Source organism: Odontesthes bonariensis, chromosome 19 (genome assembly GCF_027942865.1).
Source record: "Odontesthes bonariensis isolate fOdoBon6 chromosome 19, fOdoBon6.hap1, whole genome shotgun sequence".
In the NCBI taxonomy this organism is placed as follows: domain Eukaryota; kingdom Metazoa; phylum Chordata; class Actinopteri; order Atheriniformes; family Atherinopsidae; genus Odontesthes; species Odontesthes bonariensis.
This window is the reverse complement of record NC_134524.1, coordinates 8,070,028-8,089,498: the sequence shown is the minus strand read 5'-3', so window position 1 is coordinate 8,089,498 and position 19,471 is coordinate 8,070,028. Positions and strand designations below refer to the sequence as shown.

Genomic DNA, 19,471 nt, shown 5'->3' with positions numbered 1-19,471 from the left:
ATCACGAACTTATATGTCCAAAAAAAAGACAAGAATCAATAAGAAAACTCACAAGAGAAAAGAAATAGATGTTAAATTACCACAGGCAGACACACATTAACAACTACATTCATCTGCTGAAATGATTCTTTTCTGAGGTTTTATATCTCATAAAAACGTTTGAAAAATGCCGTTACTCATCTGTGAAATTACAGAACAAGTAAAAAATGTTGCCCTTGTTATCAGCCCCTATAACTTATTACAGGACTAGACTGTAATAAAGGGGATGATCTGCTTTTGCAGTAGTGAAGCCTCCTGAGCACCAGCACACGTGCCTATAGTAGTAAGCCCTGCTTTTCTTTTGTTTCACACTGAAAGCAAACAACCACTCCCATGATGATGCCATGGTGCCCGCACTCTGAGAGCACACAGCTTATTTGTTTCCATATTTACGGCATTTCACATGAAACAATAAATACTTTGAAATCGGATCTTTGACCACATTCAACCGGAGCAAATTTACCTGTTGTTGTGTTTTGTTCAGGCATTCTTCAAACGGCCTCATAAAGAGGCCTTAAAAAGAGGCCATTGTTTCATTTTTAAAATGAGAAAAATGATGTTGTCATCAAGTCTAAGCGAGGTTGAAAAGAGGTTGCAAAGCCTTTGGACACCAAGTCAATATTTGCTGTCCAGTATTGCTCAAAATAAGTAACAATAAGTCATATTTACACAACTCCAAACGTTTCAACCCTTTTTTATGTTTTCAAATTTTCAGAAAGAAAGACATTTTCTTTTCTTTGGGGAGTGCAACAGAGACGTAAAACATTTATTTTCTTACCCATAGCAAACTATTTATTATTATTTTAAATGACCAATTCCTGTGCAATTGAGACTTTTTAGGAATTAAAGCTATTTGGGACCTTTTTTGTTTTTTATTTTAACCATTTTTTTAAGTCTTTTGCAAAACTTTCTTCTTTTACTTTCAACTTAACAACTTATCTTATTAGCATCAGTCATAAACCAGTTCCTGGTAGCCTAATGGTTTCCTTTTAGCCATTTTTTGATTTATGAAACACATGCAGCTCAGTCAATTTTAAAAATTATACCTTTTCAGTGAGAAGTCAGCATTGGAATCCCAGTTGGACTCACTGGGATGAATCCCTGAGTTTTAATGTGTGTTTTAAATTTGAAGGATTTTTAAATTTCTCCCATCATCCATATGAGATTATGAAAAATCATCTAAAGAGATGCAACCTGGAACCATCTACACACAACTACAGATCTCATCTGTTTGGTTTGTGGTAGTTTTGAGTCATTCAGTGGCTGTTTTGGCCCTTAGTTGGACCGGTGGGGGCCCTTGACACGTCAGTGCCCAAGTGCTCGATTTTTATTATACGTCCTTGATTGAAATATGATGCATGATGAAGAAAAGATATTAAACCAAATGTGAAATAAATCACCACAGAAAGCCTGAGGCTCTTATTACATACGAATAACAACACTGGGATGCAATATTTTTTCATTTGTTTGTGACACATAAAGTACTTTTTACTCTACAGTTCACTGTATTAATGCTACCGTCACTTAAGTAAACATCACTTCTGTAAGCTTGGTAAGATGTCCACGCGCTGCCCTGCGTTAAATGACGTGCGCACATCTGGAGGAGGACCTTCGAGAAAATCTCTCCTTCGTCTTCTTTTCTCCCCTGACCACGTCCGCACATGCGGCACACAGTCCAACCCGAGGGAACGGAGGCTAAATGATCCAGCTTTAGCATTTTGTTACAGCGACCTACATGTTTGTAGCACTTTGGGGGCTGTTCCCTGTCCATCCCTGACTCCAGTGGAGTCGCTCTTGTGCCGAGAAGTTGTGCGGTGCGCCTAAAGTTTCCATGTGGAGACGGGGAAGTTTTCTGCCACGTTTTAAAGTAGCGTCGGTCGGCTTTGCTGTGTCTCTTTGCCCGTCGCTGTTGTCCGTGAGGACAGATTTGTGCAGAGAGTTAGTTTTCTGAACTTTTTTTTTGTCCGGGGGAGGTAGTTTGCAGACACCAGAATGCTGCCGCAGCTGCTCAGCCTGGCCTGCGCTCTCTGCTGCTTTTGCTTTACCTCCGTCACGGCCAACGTACTGCAAGCCGAGGTAAGAAACACAGATAAAGAAGATATATACATATATATAAATACACATAAATACTTTAAACAGTGCATCTTTATGTATTCATTTGTTGTGCTTTTATTTTATCAGCATCTTAGTTTTATAAATGCCTCTCTGATCTTTAAAGTTTATTCATATTTTCCAAGCAGCAGAGGATTCTTCCCTTACTATATTTTCTTTTTTTCTTCTCTAAGTCCTGATCCGTTTCTTTCTTATTTTTCACATCGTGAAACAATGTCACGAGTGTTTACTTCTGTGGCTTGAGAAGGAGGGAGAGGGAGATCCAGCCAGGCAGGCAGGGGCAGAGAAGAGTTCAGAAACCTCAGCTGAGCTTCTTTGTTTAGAGAAAAAAATGGGGCAGTGGTGCAACTATAAGGGGGGAGGGTAATGGATTTCATCTGCTTGTGTGGACTGTGCAGACAGTAGTTCAGGAAGCTGGTCGGCTTTCACAACAAGTTGGGCATGAGGCGCTCAGTATTAGCATGTGATTTCCCAGTTTAGCTACAGATTCTGTCATCAGATCTTATACAGTGTTGTAAATGATCGACTGCAGTCATCAACTTCCCTAAAAGTTGTGGCTCAAAAGCACGAGGAGAAGTAACGTTTTTATTGTGTGTGACCAAGATCACACTGCGAGGAGCTGCAGATTCAATGCGTTGCTGTCAAAAAATGTCACCAATAATCAGAAATCACAGCTTTTCATTCACAGACCAAACATCAAAATAAAGCAACTTTAATTAACATTTACAAGAGTCTGTGTTGTAGACGCAGGATGCCAAAGAAGACCTTAGTCACCGACCACAAGTCGGTGTTGTGTGAGTCAAGCCAGACGAGGTGGATCAGTCAGACAGTTTACAGGAGGCTGGAGGCAGCTGCCCTCCCATGGCGAGCACTGACACACCGATGAATGTCTGTAAACAAAGTATGAAATGAGAACAGTTCAGTTCCGTGTTGCTTTAACCAGTCGCGGGACATCATCTCCAACATCACTGCAGCAATCTATCCTCTCCTATATCCTATGAGAGGTGAGGGTCTTATCTCCTGAGACAGGAATGTGCTTTTTATCAGACGCAACAGTCTTGATGCAGTACGAGGATGAGCTGTGATTATGGGCTGGAGGTGAGGTCACGTTATGAAACCTGTGATCAAAAGATAGACTTGTCTGTGTGTGGAGAAAATAGCCTTAACTGGAATAGGACAGATAGTAGAATTAAGGCAAATTTATGACCGGGTAACGCAAAATGTAAAACTTGAAAGTGAAGCGAAGCTCCTTTTTAAGGGTTTTAAGGACCAAAAAAAGCTCAACTCAGACCACGAAATTGTTTGTTCCAGAGGAATTTTGTGGTCTATAAGTGTTGCCCAAGATGAGAGCGTCCCTCTATGACTTCACTCTGACAAACTAAAACCACTTGATCCACTCTGAGTGAGAAGAGAGGCCCCACCAAGAGAGAAAGGAGGCGATTAGAAAATGAAACGTCCTCCTCCTGCATCTGTTTTCGTTCACCTCTCTTGACTTAAATAAAATGCTTAGTTGGACATTGTGAGTAAAGGAAGTGGGCTGCAAGGAAAGCAACAGGTCCTAAAACAGGAACTATCCTGGCTAAAAAAAAAACATTGGAGATTTCCAGTTCCCTTTGCAGACACATGTTTCATGATCCTCGCAGCGGGTTACAGATCTGGTCAAAACACATCTGGGTTCAATTCCTTTTATCTTAACCGGAGTCGCTGGTGATGTAGCATCAAAGCAAAGTGTAGCTCAAGTTCTGCGGCGCGCTGATGTGACAGAAAGCAGCTGTCACTTAAGAAATGTTCAAATAATCTGTTGGATCTGCCTTAATGGGAAACTGATGGGCTTCCATAGAGGCCTATCTTTGCTCTATTTGTAGGAAAAGGGACATCAAAGGGAAAGCATTTCTGCCACGAAGCTAATGAGTGCAGGATTACAAGGTTTCAGATGCAGTTTCCATGATTTCGTTCAAAATTTGCATTCCTGCCACTGGTTTTTTTTCATGTGCTCAGCTGGTTGGATTTGACTGGGGTTGAATTCCAGATGTGCTGTAACAAAATCCGGTTTATGAAAAGAGTGATTTTATACTTAGATACAAGAAATGAACTTTGGGGTTTGAGTGAGACTCGGTTGTTTCCACTGCAAGGAAAGACTGAATATTGATTAGAAAGGTTCAGTGGAGGTTGACCCTTTTTAGCTTATGTTTTGCCGTTTTAATTGCTTTCATGAGTGACCCTAAATGTCTTATTCTCATCTTTTTGCCTTGGCTGTTTTGGTGTAAATTTAGCTTTTGCTCTGTAAAGCAGTTTGGGTTATATTTGTGTTTGAAATAGGTTTTATTAAAAAGCCAAGTTGAGTTGATTTAGCTATTAGCAATATAAGTTCATGGCAATGCATTAAGCTGTATTTTGCACATACAAAGCTATCACAAAATGGTAACTGGCATCATTTGAGCAGAACTGTGTGTGACTGGACTGAAAGATTTTATCACTGCTGCTGTCACCACTTTATTTGCAGGGCAGCCATATTGGATTTTTAATTTGAGGCTGGAAATCCAACTTGTGGAGTGATTTCCAGCTGATTTTTCCTGCCTTGAACTCAGAAATGCAGACTTCTGGGTTTACCTGTATCGCACAACAAATCCCTCTCAGTATTGGCTCAGAAACCTAATGTGCAGCACATGATCAATTAGCTGTTTCTATATCTAGTTCACAACAACTGTGCCTTCTGCTCTGTTCAGAACAGCCATTCATAACAAAGCATATACCAATCATTTTCTTTATAGCAACATTTCTAAAGTTCACTTCAAATGAAGCGCAGTTATTTGTAAACTTGGCAATACTTGTCTTTCCCTCACTCAATATTGGGTCATCATTGTTGCCATAGACTTCCATTTGTTAGAGCTAGACTGTAGTTAAGGAGCCTTTTTTGGATCGCTGTGTATTCCACTGTAAAAATAAGCCCTGGATTTAAACACTAAGATCAGGGACAGCTCTCATCTTTTATCTGCAAAATGTACAGTAGCATCAAAAATAAAACTACAAAGCACAGCTAAGCTGCCACATAGGATTTTGCACCTTAGCAACACATCAGTTGTCACTCTTAACAGTGATGAGTTCTGGTTAAATTTAAATATACCTTATTATATACCATTTTTTTGTTACTGCTGAGGGTTTTATTCTCTAATAGTGCATCTGTCAGTTATATTCCCCCAACATGACTTTTGACTAGCTGTCAAATGTATAAGAGTTCAAAGTAAATCATTCTCCCTCCTATAGTTATAGCCTATAAGAGAATCAGAGGACGGTGCTTAAGTAAAGTTCCCCTAAACTGTGCCTAAATGTGGTACTTATGTGCATTCACTTTGTCCCTAAGTGCATTTTTCTAAAGCTATTCACTGATTAACTTTGGAAGCTCTGTAAAGTTTCACGTGGTAGAATATTCCATTAAGTTATGTATTTTTTCACCTGTTTGAACGGGAAGAAAAGGCGAAGCAGAAAACATGTAGCATGGCACTGCTGTGAGCGCTAACTAGGTCAGAGACGCCAAGAAACGATGGCAAATGTGAGATTCGGCCACTCAGAATCCTCTTTCTCTTTTTTTTCTTTTCCGTTGGCACAGTGCGAGAGGAACAACTGACTCAGTCCCTCAGCTTTTAAACACAGCCATACTTCTAAGCCCTCTGTCTCTGCCCACTCTTTCTTTCTAATGTTTTTACCTCTTGCTCTCCAATGTAAATCTGTGCTTTAGATCATCCTCTGCTCTCCTTGATGCTCAGTCCTGCCTGTCCATTTTTCCCCTTCGTCTTAGTGGGATTCAGAAAAAAAGTAAAGCGTTCACCTAATTTCTTGATATAAATCTGCGGAGCGTTTTAAGCTCATCAATTCTTAGCTTTGTCATCGTATTCTCATTTTTAAGTGTATGCTACATAGAAACAGACGTGCGGTTTTCTGAAAATGTTTTCCATTCCACTGAAATGTCTTCGTCCTTTTGTTTTCCACCACAGGGGCTATAAATGTATGTGGATTTTTTTCATCTCCTTTATAACCCTTTAAGGAACTTGTGGTTAGGTACTTTTTATTGTGCATTCAGAGAACAAGTCGTCCTCACATGAATGTGCGTAATTGTGTGTGACAATAGCCTGCCTCTGCATGTCCTGTGATGGGTGATAATAACCACGGGACATAGCTACACATTTTGTGGTCACAAACTTATGGTTTCAGCTTGTTTTTTTCCCTCAGGAGTGGGGCATAGTGTTAACTGACATGATCAGGGCTGTACACTGGAATCAAAGTCTTAACAAGTATATTTGTCTCATTTCTAGTCCAAATATCTCATTACACTTAATATAAGACACAACTGCCTAACAAGTACTATTTCAGCCAGATATAGGGACTTGTTTGAAGACAATACATCTGGAATATCTTGTTAAATGAAAAAGTCTTCAAAACAAATTGTTTTGAGTCGGATTTCATATGAAACAAGCTTTTTTTTTTACATTTGAAGAGGTTTTTAAGCTAATTTCAAGATCACTTTTAACTCAAAAGTCCCAAATATAACATCTTATTTCAAGAAATCTTGACAAGCCAATTTTCACTAGTTCCATTGGCAGATTTTTTTTGCTTATTTCAAGCAAAAACGTCTTTTATTTGTTTTTTTTCTTACTTATTTTTGGAGGGGCATTTTTTCCAATGTAAAGTATTACCCGAGGGTCTGTGTTGACGAGGGCACCTGTGTAAAATTCAAGGTCTGATATATTTACTGGCTCAGTTTTGTGCTTAAATGTTATATTTTCCCAAATAAATTTGACTGCCAGGTTGAGTTATATCATAGAAAAACAATACACATGCTTTCAATGGAGAGAGCTCGGTTTAGTTATTACAACCACAAGTCGGTTCAAGTATAGAGTTTGGTGTCATGCTGCCTCAATCTTAAGAGAGATTAAGACTTCAGGCAACCATAAGCGTTTGACTTCTGACAGCAGCATAAAAAATGTAATGAATCAAATAGATGATGAACCAACACAAGATTTTATAGTCAGTTAGAATTTACAACTTTAATTACAGATTTGCCAGGGAATCGCTTAACTCCCTGAAATAAGGAAGAGATGAGAGGAAACATCTAGGAAACAAATATACAAGAATATATAGGCAACTAGTGTGTTTGGATTAATAGATAGATAGATAGATAGATAGATAGATAGATAGATAGATAGATAGATAGATAGATAGATAGATAGATAGATAGATGGATAGATAGATAGATAGATAGATAGATAGATAGATAGATAGATAGATAGATAGATAGATAGATAGATAGATAGATAGATAGATAGATAGATAGATAGATAGATGGATGGATGGATGGGTGGTTGGATGGCTGAATGGATGGATGGATGGATGGCTGAATGGATGGATGGATGGATGGATGGCTGAATGGATGGATGGATGGATGGATGGATGGATGGATGGATGGATGGATGGATGGATGGATGGATGGATGGATGGATGAATGGATGGATGGATGGATGAATGGATGGATGGATGGATGGATGGATGGATGGCCGAATGGATGGATGGATGGATGGCTGAATGGATGGATGGATGGATGGATGGATGGATGGATGGATGGATGGATGGATAGATAGATAGATAGATAGATAGATAGATAGATAGATAGATAGATAGATAGATAGATAGATAGATAGATAGATAGATAGATAGATGGATGGATGGATGGATGGGTAGAGAAAATGGTGAGAAATTAACTGTGTTTTCACCATCAATTGCAACCCAAAAGATATTCAGTTTAGAACGATTTAGGACAAACAAAGCAGTATGTTGTCATGTATCAGGGTCCAAAACAACCAAATCTATACAATAAATGCATGTGGTTAAAACAAACTGTACATTTCAGAGTAAGGTCATAGTCGGGTCACAGAATCCATACATCGCACAGCCCCACTCAAGCAGCTTCCTTCCCCAACTTTGCATCATATGGGCTACGTTTGGCTGCCTGTGCAGTGTACATCCAGACCACACGTCACTGTAAGACACAGGGCTGTGTTTACCCAACCAGCAGCCAGCACTTTGACCACACATGGCTGTGTCGCAAGCTACCTGGCCAACAATACCAGCCATGTGCAAGTCTCAATAAATAGAAGCTTTGATGGAGGCTGCTGGGAGTTCCAGGGAGGAGGGGTGCATGTTGGGATACCTGGCGTGCCAACCGGAGGTGGTGGTGGTGGTGGTGTGTGGAGTAGTTAGGGACTAGTGAAGAGAAGTGGAGGTCTTGACGTTGTGGGGGGAGTGTTTTTATAGAAGCAGACGCGTCACCACACTGGAGCCACAGGACACACTAGCAGCAGTCAGCCCAGAGGCTGCGAAAGTAAACCTGCGAGAGTCAGTGGATGAATTAAATTTACTGGACGCTTAAATAATCCAGAGAAATCTTGAAGTACTTGTCAGATTGAATATGCAGAGATGGAGGGAAGGGGGATAAGGTGCCTCTCTGCAGCTCATCATAAGTGAACCTTGTTCTCTGGCCTCACTGGCCACCGCACCACTAACAGTGGCTGTGTGTGCACAGGTTGTGTACATCATGGCCGAGGTAGTCCGACCCAGTCGCTGCGTTTCCATCCCTCCCTCTGCTCTGCCCGTCTCGTCAGAGGCAGGTCTGAGGAGAAAACCAGCACATACGGTGGAACAACAAAGATATCTGAGGTTTAGATGACGCTGAAGGAGGAATTCCACAGACTTTCATTTGTGGTGGAGATGCTAATGTGTATTAAGTCAAAATTGGAAACACACTTAAAGATACATTTGCTCCTCTGCCACTCCAAAAAAAAAGCCAGCTTTGTAATTAATTAGCCTGCAAATGCTGAAACAGCTGTCCTGGCCTCTGTACAGGGCTAATAAATACGTCAAGACTTTTGAGCTAACTAGATATATGTGATAATAAGCTTGTTAAATCCCATGCTTAGTCTTTAAACTGTGAAGATGAATAAGAAAATAGATGATGTTTTAATCTTAGAGACTTTGAGAGTAATATTTTCCCTCCATTTTGTGTCTGTACGCTATGCAAGCTGGCAGTCGCAGATGTACTATTTGTTGGGCTGTTTTCCCGAATGTTTAATTATCTTTGAACAGTGTCTCGGTCCATTATTAGACCACCAGCAGCATGCAGTGGAAAGAAAAGCCTGGCGTCTCATGTGCAAAGATAAATAGTGGCGGTTTTGGTTGACATAAGGACAGACAGCGAGGAGGACGACAGACAAAGATGGTGGCAGGGAGAGCTCAAGGTCAAGCTTTGAAGAACTCAAATGTTGCTGAAAATTTGACTTTTTTCCACTGTAACAACTGCCAGTTGTCTTTGTCTAGACAGGGCTGTGGGTCATTGTAACTAAAATGACATCAGTGTTTTTAGATTGTGTGTTTTATTTGGCTTTTTGTTCCTCTCTCATGCCACCACATGACCCCACAACAAAGTTTCCCCTGACGAGTTCAGCATAAATCACTGGGACGCTGGAGGATTTGGTGTTTGGTTTTAAGAGTTTCTAAACGGGATACTGTCAAAGTCACGAGAAGAGAAGAAATAAATTTGGCATGCCGAGTTACCTCAGTACGTGTTGGCGTCTGTAGGAGTAGGTTAACAAGTCAGTTTGGCACACGAAAACCCTTCCAGCTTCACACAAACACACACGCACCCTTTGTGTCTCTGAAGTTAAACGAGCAGAAGGCAGGTCCAGACAAACTGAAATGTGACTGGCAGCAGGCAAACACGCTCAGGTTCATACAAGTTGCTCAGGTTCTTTTTTGTCGACTAAGATGTTTGTATTGTTTCAGGGGTTTTTTGTGTTGTTTCTGGCACGACTGACTTGAAAAACAGACTAAAAGAGAAAAAGGAAAACAGGAACTTAAGTTATTAATGCTGCGTTGCAAAATCCTTTACAAGCACTCACTAAATTAGTCACAATTTTAACTTGAAGGATTTTCCAAATCGTTTTAGTTGTCGGTGTTTTGGTGTACACGTCTCAAAGTTTCCTTTTTGTGATTGAAAAATGCCAGTTTTTCCCTTTAATGCCAGAGAAACAATGAAATAAGCATTATAACTGTATGCACACTTCCTTTGATTGAACATACAGATTATAATCTGCTACATGAATAAATGTCTAAAACAGTTTAGCTTTCGAACCTTTTTTTCATGTGTAGCAAAAGTTAAATGTAAATAAATCTCTGTTTCAGAGTAAAAATCAATGCAACGCAAACAGGACAAACTGATATTGTCCTGTTTGCTGATTTACTGATGTTGGGCCAACATATCTGTGCATTCCTGGTTATGAAAAACTATTTTAAGTTTGTTACCGATCACCAAACAACCCAATGTCTCTGTACAAAAATGAATCATATTCACATTAATACATAATTAGGGAATATATATCTGTTTTTCATATTCCCAATGCATAAGAGTCATTATATCTAATATCCCACATGTTTTACACACCTTTGTGTTCTTAGTTTATTGTTAAAGGCTGCAGAGGGCAAAATAGGGTCATTTGGGCGCTTTTTGACCACATGCATGTCAGTAGGTATGACCTTCAGACATCTTGAAAGTGAATAAAATGTTATTTCTTAAATGATCTGTGCAGTGTAATGCAGTTTTTAAAGAATAAGTCAAATATAAATGAGAGCAATGCATTTAAACAGCGGAAAACTAAACCAGTTATTTTGATTTATAGCTGATTTATAGTCTAATTCGACTGGAATAATGAGGGAAACCTGCATCAGCGACATGTTGTCTGTGTTATTAACCAAAGGTGCTAATCTATGTCTTTAAAACGCACTCAGTTTACATTTTCTCTTCATGCATGTCTCTTTCTGTTAGTCATGGCTGCAGCAGTATGGATATCTGCCTCCTGGTGATGTCAGAGCCCAGGCCATCCGCTCGCCAAAGTCCATCGAAACAGCGATAGAATCCATGCAGAGATTTTACGGACTGACTGTCACCGGCTCCATAGACACCAGCACGTTAGCGTAAGTCCTGCTTGATGATTGAGTCACAAACAACTGATGCTTTCAAGTTATTAGAGCTAAATATTGGAACTTTAAAGAGGTCGTGTCGTGCTTCTAAGGTTTAAATGTGTTAAATAGCTTTTCTGTCCATGTAAAACATCCACAAAGTTAGTACAACGGGGAGTCCTTTTCTTCCTTTAGTTATTTACATCATCATGTTACACATTTGCATACTTTTGGACGTTTGTGTGGTACACAATAAGCCAAAAAGGAGCATAAGGAAGCAATTTTGATCAATCAGCTGACCAATAAGTGACCAATAGGAGAGGAGGCTTAAAGAGAAAGGAGACAGATACGAGGCGTAGCAGCAATGTGTATTAAAACCACAAAATCTTTAATTAAAGCATATAAAGTAGTTGACCCTGTAACCAAAATAACGAGCCTTTAAATTACAAAAACTGTTTTATTCTGCTGTTTCCAGAGCGATGAGGCGGCCGCGGTGTGGCGTCGCAGACAAGTTCGGCCCAGAGCTGAAAACCAACCTGAGGAGGAAGAGATACGCTCTGCAGGGTCTGAAGTGGGAGAAGTCTGAGGTGACCTTCAGGTCAGAGCGCAGACTCAGTTATATCTACATCAGTTTGTCTTTTTGTGAATGTAACAGACTTTATTAAAGACATCTTTATGGAGAGTGAAGCTGCAGCTGTTTCCAGCACCAATTACTGCTTTTCTTTTTTTACATATACTTTGATTTGACATGTGGCACATACCCAAATCTTCATTTTCTTGATGACTTATGTTGAATCCCGTCCTCTCCATTGTCCGCCACAGCATAGAGAACTACACCCCCAAAGTGGGTGAAAGAGCCACTTATGATGCCATCCGAAAGGCCTTCAAAGTGTGGGAGAGGCATATCCCGCTCACCTTCCGAGAGATCCCCTTCAGCCACATCCGGGGGAAAGTCGACAAGTATGCCGACATCATGTTGTCCTTTTCCGAAGGCTTCCACGGCGACAGCACGCCGTTTGACGGGGAGGGCGGCTTCCTTGCACATGCTTACTTCCCCGGTAACGGCATCGGGGGAGACACGCACTTTGACCTCGCCGAACCGTGGACCACCGGGAGCGTGGATCAAGGAGGTGAGCGTCAGATCAGACGGAAAATAAGTGGAGACGAGAATCCGTGGCGAGCAGCTGTCACTTTTGTCTTTTATTCTGTGAAGGTAATGACGTTTTCCTGGTGGCGGTCCATGAGCTGGGCCATGCGCTGGGTCTGGAGCACTCCAACAACCCTGCTGCCATCATGGCCCCCTTTTACCAGTGGTTTGAAACAGAGAACTTCCAACTTCCCGATGATGACCGCATGGGAATCCAGGCTATTTATGGTGGGTTGTTTCACTCAAAGAGAAGGAAACGTATTGATCAACAGATCCCAGCCACGTTTCATGAATAATTATCAAGTGCATGGACACATTAAGATTGGACTGAAGACAAGTTTCGGTGCAATCTGTTGGTTTCCTTAGCTGGGAAATTGTTTTTCAATTGGCTCTATATGAATGAATTGGATTATTTTATAAATAATTATGATTACAATGAATTGAATTCCAATTGGCTTGAATTGGACTTTATTATTTAAGTGCCTTGAGATGACATTTGTTGTATTTGGCGCTATATAAATAAAAATGAGTTGAATTTAATTTAATTAAGTCTTTTTTAAACCACAAAACAGTCACAGTTGATGTGATTTAGTTTCTCCAGAAAAGGGTCTAAAAGTGAGACAACAAATCAGTTGAAAGGTTAAAGACTAAAATATGAACTATCTAAAGTTATGCGTGCATCTGAAGCAGCGATAGAAGATAAAGCGCATGATACGATGACGCACGAGCAGGTTTTACAGAACGTTTTGTGGTCTTCCTGCTAATTAAGCGTCTTTCACTTCTCTGTTCTGAAAACCTTCACCACAGGAACAAAGAGTGGCGCCCCCCCTCCTCCTCCTCCTACCCCCAAGACTCCAGCCGAGCCCGACAGGCCCGACCACGGTCCCGACATATGTGAGGGACACTTTGACACCATCGCGTACCTCAGAGGGGAGAAGTTCGTATTTAAGGTACAGGACATTGTTTTCTGTGTCTAGTCTGATTCTGACGGAACAAAATGCATTTTTGCAGTAACGATTCATATAAATTGAGCAAAAATATTAGTGACAAACAAGCAAATCTCCATATTTGACCGACAGAAATCTAATTAACTAATTAGTTGTTCGTGAATCGAGGTGAAGTATCTGATAGATCTCCCTGTGCGTGCTTGCAGGACAAGTGGTTTTGGCGTATACGGAACAAAAAGGTGTTGCCTGGCTACCCGATGGCCATCAGTCACTTCTGGAAAGGCCTGCCTTCAAACATCAACGCAGCCTACGAAAGGGACGACGGGAAATTCGTCTTCTTCAAGGGTATGTCCCACTCAGGGTCAGACAGGAAGCGATTTGGCGGTGATTACGTTCCTTCTTGCTCGGGTCTTTGTGTTTTCAGCGCCCACTCCTTCCATCCTTCTGTGTTCAGGTGACAGGTACTGGGTGTTTAAAGAGTCCACCATGGACAAGGATTCTCCAAAGAGCCTGAGAGACCTGGGCACCGGTTTACCCACAGACAAGATCGATGCTGCTCTCTTCTACACACCGACGGGACAGACGTTCTTCTTCAGAGGATCTCAGTGAGTGCAGCCTCTTTTCAGGGTTCACTGCCCTTATCTGAACAGAGATCTGATCTATTTGATCATTTTTTGACATAACCCAAAATTTCTTTGATATCGGTTGATCTTATACTTGTGGAGGGGTTGTTTGACAGATAGTTATTGTTATTTTTACATGCTTTTGACATGCATATGGAGCTTCATCCGTAGAGAGATGATGCAGCATCACTTTTTGATCTGGGATTCTGGGGCCATACAGTACAACCCTAAATAAGAAAAGACTGTCTGTGTTCGAAACTGCATACTTCTCCTACTTCTCCTACTACTCCTACTAACTTTTTGAGTTAGTATGCGAGTTTGAGTAAGCGAGAAGTTCCCGGATGCATACTAGATTCTCTGAAATGTTGGGTATGCATCATGAGGTTACTACTCATACTCAAACTACCCAAGATGCAACGTAACGTGACGTCGCCGATCGTCACTTCCTGTCAAAATGGCAGTTTCAAGCTAGCTACAACGAGGGTAGGTTCACTTCCTGTTTTCAAAACAAAAGCACCTTTTTATTGTAATGGCTTTCCCTATGATAAAAGGCAACAGGTGTTTTATTTTGTGAAAATAACCGGAAGTGCGTCGCTCACTGCGGCTAGCTTTAGTAGCGCCGAATTCGTGGGAACAATATTGTAAACAGCTGGTATTTTGTCAGGTTTTCAACACGTTGGGGATCTAAACGACTACTTTCTCGCCTGAAAATGTTTCAAATGTTGCTAAAGTTTACAGAGTTTAGAGCTTAAGGGAAATCAGCTTCAGGCCGGCTGATTTCGGCTCGGGCAGGAGCGAAATGCATTGTGGGTAAACGCTCTGCATACTGTCTGATCAATGAGTATGCAGTAGGCGGTTTGGAACACAGCCTGTGATGTTATTCTCACATCAAGTTTAACCTCTATTTGTCCAGTCAACCTCATTTGTTGACATGCATCCATGATACTAATGCTTTTTTTTTTTTTTTAATGATGTGATTTGGTATGAAAAAGCATCTATGAAGGTTTTTAAGGGGAGGATCTTGTATATTTCTCCCTGTGTGGTGCAGCATATCTGAAGGAATTTCAGCCTAAGTTGGACTCATTACATTACAGTACAGAGTTACGTTCACAAATGCCTCATTAACACTTTGCCGTGCCAGTAAAAAACCTTCTAGAAGTCATTGTCTGTGAGCACAGGTGCAGGTTAAACCTTTATCCAGATAACAAACGGCAATAAGTGAACATGAGCCAGAAAACGGCCATCTTCTCTGGACCGAAGCTCACTTAAAATAAACTGAGACAAAGTGGGAAACTGTTCTGCGGACGGATTAATTGAAATTTGAAATTCTTTTTGTCCTCCGAACTAAGGGCAAAATCCCTGCATCTCTGATGTTACGGGGATGGATAAGTGCCTCCTACCCAGACGTCTTTTTCAGGGAAGGCCTTGCATATTTCAGCAAGACGATGTTAAACCACGTACTGCATCTATTCCAACTGCCTGCAGTCCAGATCTTTCACCAACGGAAAACACTCAGAGCATCATGAAACACAAAAAACAAAGGAGACCCAGGACTGTTGAGCAGCTAGAATCTTCTATCAGACAAGAACAGAGGTCCAGCAGCTGGTTTCCTCACTCTCGTGAGACACGTTGATAATATTCTGTGTTTTTATCTAGTTTGTCCTAAATACTGATGCATAAAATTAGGATAAATGTCCACAAGGGATGTTAAAGTTCTATCATTTTGGGGAATCTTTTGGCAAAAATGCCAAAAAAATAGATTTTCATTAATCAATGAAAACAGGAGTTGTGAGATGAGTTGGAGGCTCTCCTCCTTGTTCTTTGTCCTGTTGCACCGGCATGTTTCTTTAGTACCACAGAGGGGACAAACTGGCTCCAGAGTACACCTTCAGTGGTTCCTTATTCACTCTGGGAAGAGGATAAGTGCTCATGGGTTGTTTCTAATGGTTGCAAAATGCATTTATGCCACTATATGTCACTAAGTTCTACTCCGCACTCCTTTAAAACAATTAGTTTCCCCAACAAGACTCACGGAATTATCCACTGGAGCTCTTTATTTTCTAAAGTAATGTTTTTCATGCATATAAACGCGTGGTTATTCTGTCCCGTGCAGATACTATCGATTCAACGAGCAAACCCGCAGCGTGGACAAAGATTATCCGAAGGCGATCAGCAAGTGGAGCGGAGCGCCAGATAACATCAAAGCTGCCATCATGAGTGCAGACGGATGTGAGTGTTTCTGCTCGCTAAGCTTTAGGGGTTTAGTTGATAGATGATGGAGAGTTAAGATCACACTGGAAAAAATGCCACTCCAAAAATAAGTTAAAAAATAGCAAATACAAGACGTTTTTGCTTGAAATATGCAAAAAAAATCTGCCAATGGAACTCGTGAAAATCGGCTTGTCAAGATTTCTTGAAATAAAATGTGATATTTGGGACTTTTGAGATAAAAGTGATCTTGAAATTAGCTTAAAAACCTCTTCAAATGTCAAAAAATCTTGTTTCATATGATATGTGACTCAAAACAATTTATTTTCAAGACTTTTTCATTTAACAAGATATTCCAGATGTATTGTTTTCAAACAAGTCCCTATATCTGGCTGAAATAGTACTTGTTAGACAGTTGTGTCTTATATTAAGTGTAATAAGATATTTTGACTAGAAATGAGACCAATATACTTGGTAAGACTTTGATTTTTTTTCCAGTGCAATTGGTCTCCTTTTTGTCACAAATAACTGAGTTTCTACTCAAAATCTGGGATTCAGAGAATTTTAGGAGGCCTTTATTTTTACAATGTTTTGTTGTTTTAGAAAAAAAAAAAAGCTGAAAAAAATGGGGAAAAAACTAGTCTGAGAGCGGGACAAGCTCGTTAAACTAACTTCCGACCCTTCGATCTTTCCTTTTCTATCAGCTTACACCTATTTCTACAAAGCCAATAAGTACTGGAAGTTCAATAATCAGTACATGAAGGTGGAGTCCGGCTACCCCAAGTCTGTGCTCCGTGACTGGATGGGCTGTGAAAGCGAGGAGCCTAAGAAGGGTCGGAAAGAGGTGATCATCATCGACGAAGTGGAGGGCGGCGCCGGGCCGGTGGCCGTGGTGATTCCTCTCCTCCTGCTGGTGTTGGTGGTGGTCACTCTGGGAGCGCTTTTGTTCTTCAGGAAGTACGGCACGCCTCGCCGCCTCCTCTACTGTCAGAGATCACTGCTGGACAAGGTGTAGACAGACCGAGAGGTGACTGACAGACTGCCGCAGAGGGACAGACAGGGAGGGGGTGAGCTCGAGGGGAGGAGGGAAACCGAAGAATGAAGACTGAAAAACCGAGTGAGAAGACGTAAAAGGAGGAGAAGAGAACGACTCCAGGAGCGAGTGGAAACATCGGTGATGGAAAGGGGGGACGATATGTTGGGTGGTTTGTAAGTGCCACAAAAGCAAAGAAAATAAAGATGGCCGCCCATGAAACCGAAATCAGGAAAATGTATATTTGTATGTTAACTACTTACATGTACTGTTTTTGATCAGAAATTAAGAACATACCCCACAATAAAGAAGGGAAATATACAAAGACTCATCATCCTCCCGCATCTCCCCTCTTTATATCCCAGGTATTAAACCATCCCACCCTTTCCCATAACTGGACGACTCCAGCTGAACTGTTGTCTGATTCACTTCTCATTTGGAAAATGGTGTTAGAAAATGATCATGTCTGTGGGTTGATTCTGAAATATAACCATTCGGGTTATTTTCTTTACTCTTTAACACAACATTTCCTCTTAAATACATTGTCTTGTGGAAGTATCTGGTTCTTTTCTACGAGTTAGAAGGCCTGCAAAATCTGATCTCAATGCAAAACCACAACAAAAGTGCTTTTTTTTCCCCCTGAATTTTAAACTTTACTAAGTAAAGAGAAAATGTCTCTTTGTTTCAAACACTTTTCTTGTTTTTAAATGGGGAATTTTGTAGAAAAAACTCAAAGTAAGGCACTGACATAAGTATTTTTTATTGGTATTTGTGCTCTAAAAGGATTCTTCCCCCTTCTGATGAGAGTTAAGATGATCAGAAAGATTGATTTCATGCAGTTGTGTGTTACAGCACATCCCTTATGACTTTACATGAGGCTGATTATCTTTCAGACTGAACCCGACCAAAACACCCATAAAAATCCGCTTCTGGTCCAGGAATCCTCCTTTATGTATGCACATTTTTTACTTAATTCAAACTTAAGACACTCAAACCTGCAAAAGAGGCTCAGTTCAAGCAGTCAGATGGAAAATGAATTTTAAAATGTGACGTTTTAACTCACAATGACACCAGTGCATTATTCTTAAACATGAGCAGAGCCAACTGTTCATTTGTCTTAGTGCAGTTCCCAATAATATGGTGCAATTTTTTTAATTATAATTGTTATTATAAGTATGATTATTGTTATTATTGTTATTATTTTCTTCTTTTTTTTTTTTTTGCTTTTATGTGTTGTCATTTGGAGTCCTGCTGGACAGAGGCATAACATGACAATTATGGAAATGAACCGGTTTACATTCAGCGTGTCGTGATTCCGATCGGATTAATGTGAGTTCAGAGAGTTTCCTCTTCCTGTGAAACACCCCAAATCACTTAGATGCAGACTCAGAATAACAAGCGTGCTATTTATGAACTTTGACACGGATGGTTCTCCATGATTTTATCTTCTTTTTTTGTTGTTTTACACCAATTGCAGCTGAAGGAGAATTGATTTAGCCAGTAACAATGATAATGGTAATGATATTTATAATGATGATCTTATCAATAAAATGGAATGAGATTTTTTTTTCTCCTGTCTTGTCTTTTTATTTGATTAGATCAAGTGAAATTAAACTGTTTTCTACAAACATTTATCCCCATTCTTTCACAACTTTTTCACCACAACACACACACACATATTCTCTGTTAAACTAATGCAAAAAGTATTTTCAAATCAGCCGAAGAAGAATCAGGAGCTGAATTTCCTCTCAAAATCTATTCAATCTCAAATACATGCATTCATGGTTAGAATATCTCTGCTTCGGTCTTTAGGGGCTGCCAGTTTAATAAGAGAAAAGCTCAACTTTAGCAGGGAAACAAGCCTGGGTTGATGCCTTTGTTTAGTATCTGCACCCCAACTCCAAACAGTAAAACTATAAAATGCCGGTCATGATCCCCGTCGTGCACCGTTTTGACCATAACTGTAACGTTGTGCCAGCTGAATCCACACAGAACAGAAAATCTTATAATTTGTCATTGAAAAACAGAGTTTGGGAGGATTACATCATTCTGGTTCACTTCCACTTTCAACGCGAGCTGCGCCAACTCAACATCTGCAAACTTTCCGTTCTATATATGCTCATCTGAGGAAAGTTCCCCCCTCGTTCCCTCTCAGAATCTGCCTCTCAGGACGGTGGCAACACTGATCAGTGACAGAGGCGGTTATTAGCAGCCCGAGAAGTCATCTTCTCCTTCTTCGTCTCTTTCTTATTAAAGTGTTTGTTTGGCAAATAAAGACAGCTTCAGGGTTGCTTTAGAAGGAAACAAAGCCACACAAAATATAAAGTGTTCCTCCTTCGACCGTGATCCGCTTCTCCAC

The 19,471-nt window shown here is 40.5% G+C and overlaps 1 protein-coding gene across 1 annotated transcript; it reads left to right on the top strand.

Annotated features, from left to right (window-relative positions):
* Nucleotides 1-1,661: 1,661 nt before the first annotated feature.
* mmp14a (matrix metallopeptidase 14a (membrane-inserted)) lies at nt 1,662-18,677 on the top strand. The gene is made up of 10 exons (XM_075450658.1): nt 1,662-2,115; nt 11,021-11,169; nt 11,630-11,752; nt 11,977-12,284; nt 12,368-12,529; nt 13,109-13,251; nt 13,455-13,593; nt 13,703-13,853; nt 15,985-16,100; nt 16,784-18,677. Exons 1-10 carry the CDS (start codon nt 2,032-2,034, stop codon nt 17,092-17,094), a joined length of 1,686 nt encoding a protein of 561 aa, XP_075306773.1. The 5' UTR covers nt 1,662-2,031; the 3' UTR covers nt 17,095-18,677.
* Nucleotides 18,678-19,471: the final 794 nt, after the last annotated feature.

Bases quoted from the DNA above. Each gene is read 5' to 3' on its own strand.
- mmp14a (XM_075450658.1), top strand. From the start codon at position 2,032: ATGCTGCCGCAGCTGCTCAGCCTGGCCTGCGCTCTCTGCTGCTTTTGC. The intron at 13,854-15,984 runs GTGAGTGCAGCC...TGTCCCGTGCAG, and splicing joins TTCTTCTTCAGAGGATCTCA to ATACTATCGATTCAACGAGC. The intron at 16,101-16,783 runs GTGAGTGTTTCT...CTTTTCTATCAG, and splicing joins CATCATGAGTGCAGACGGAT to CTTACACCTATTTCTACAAA.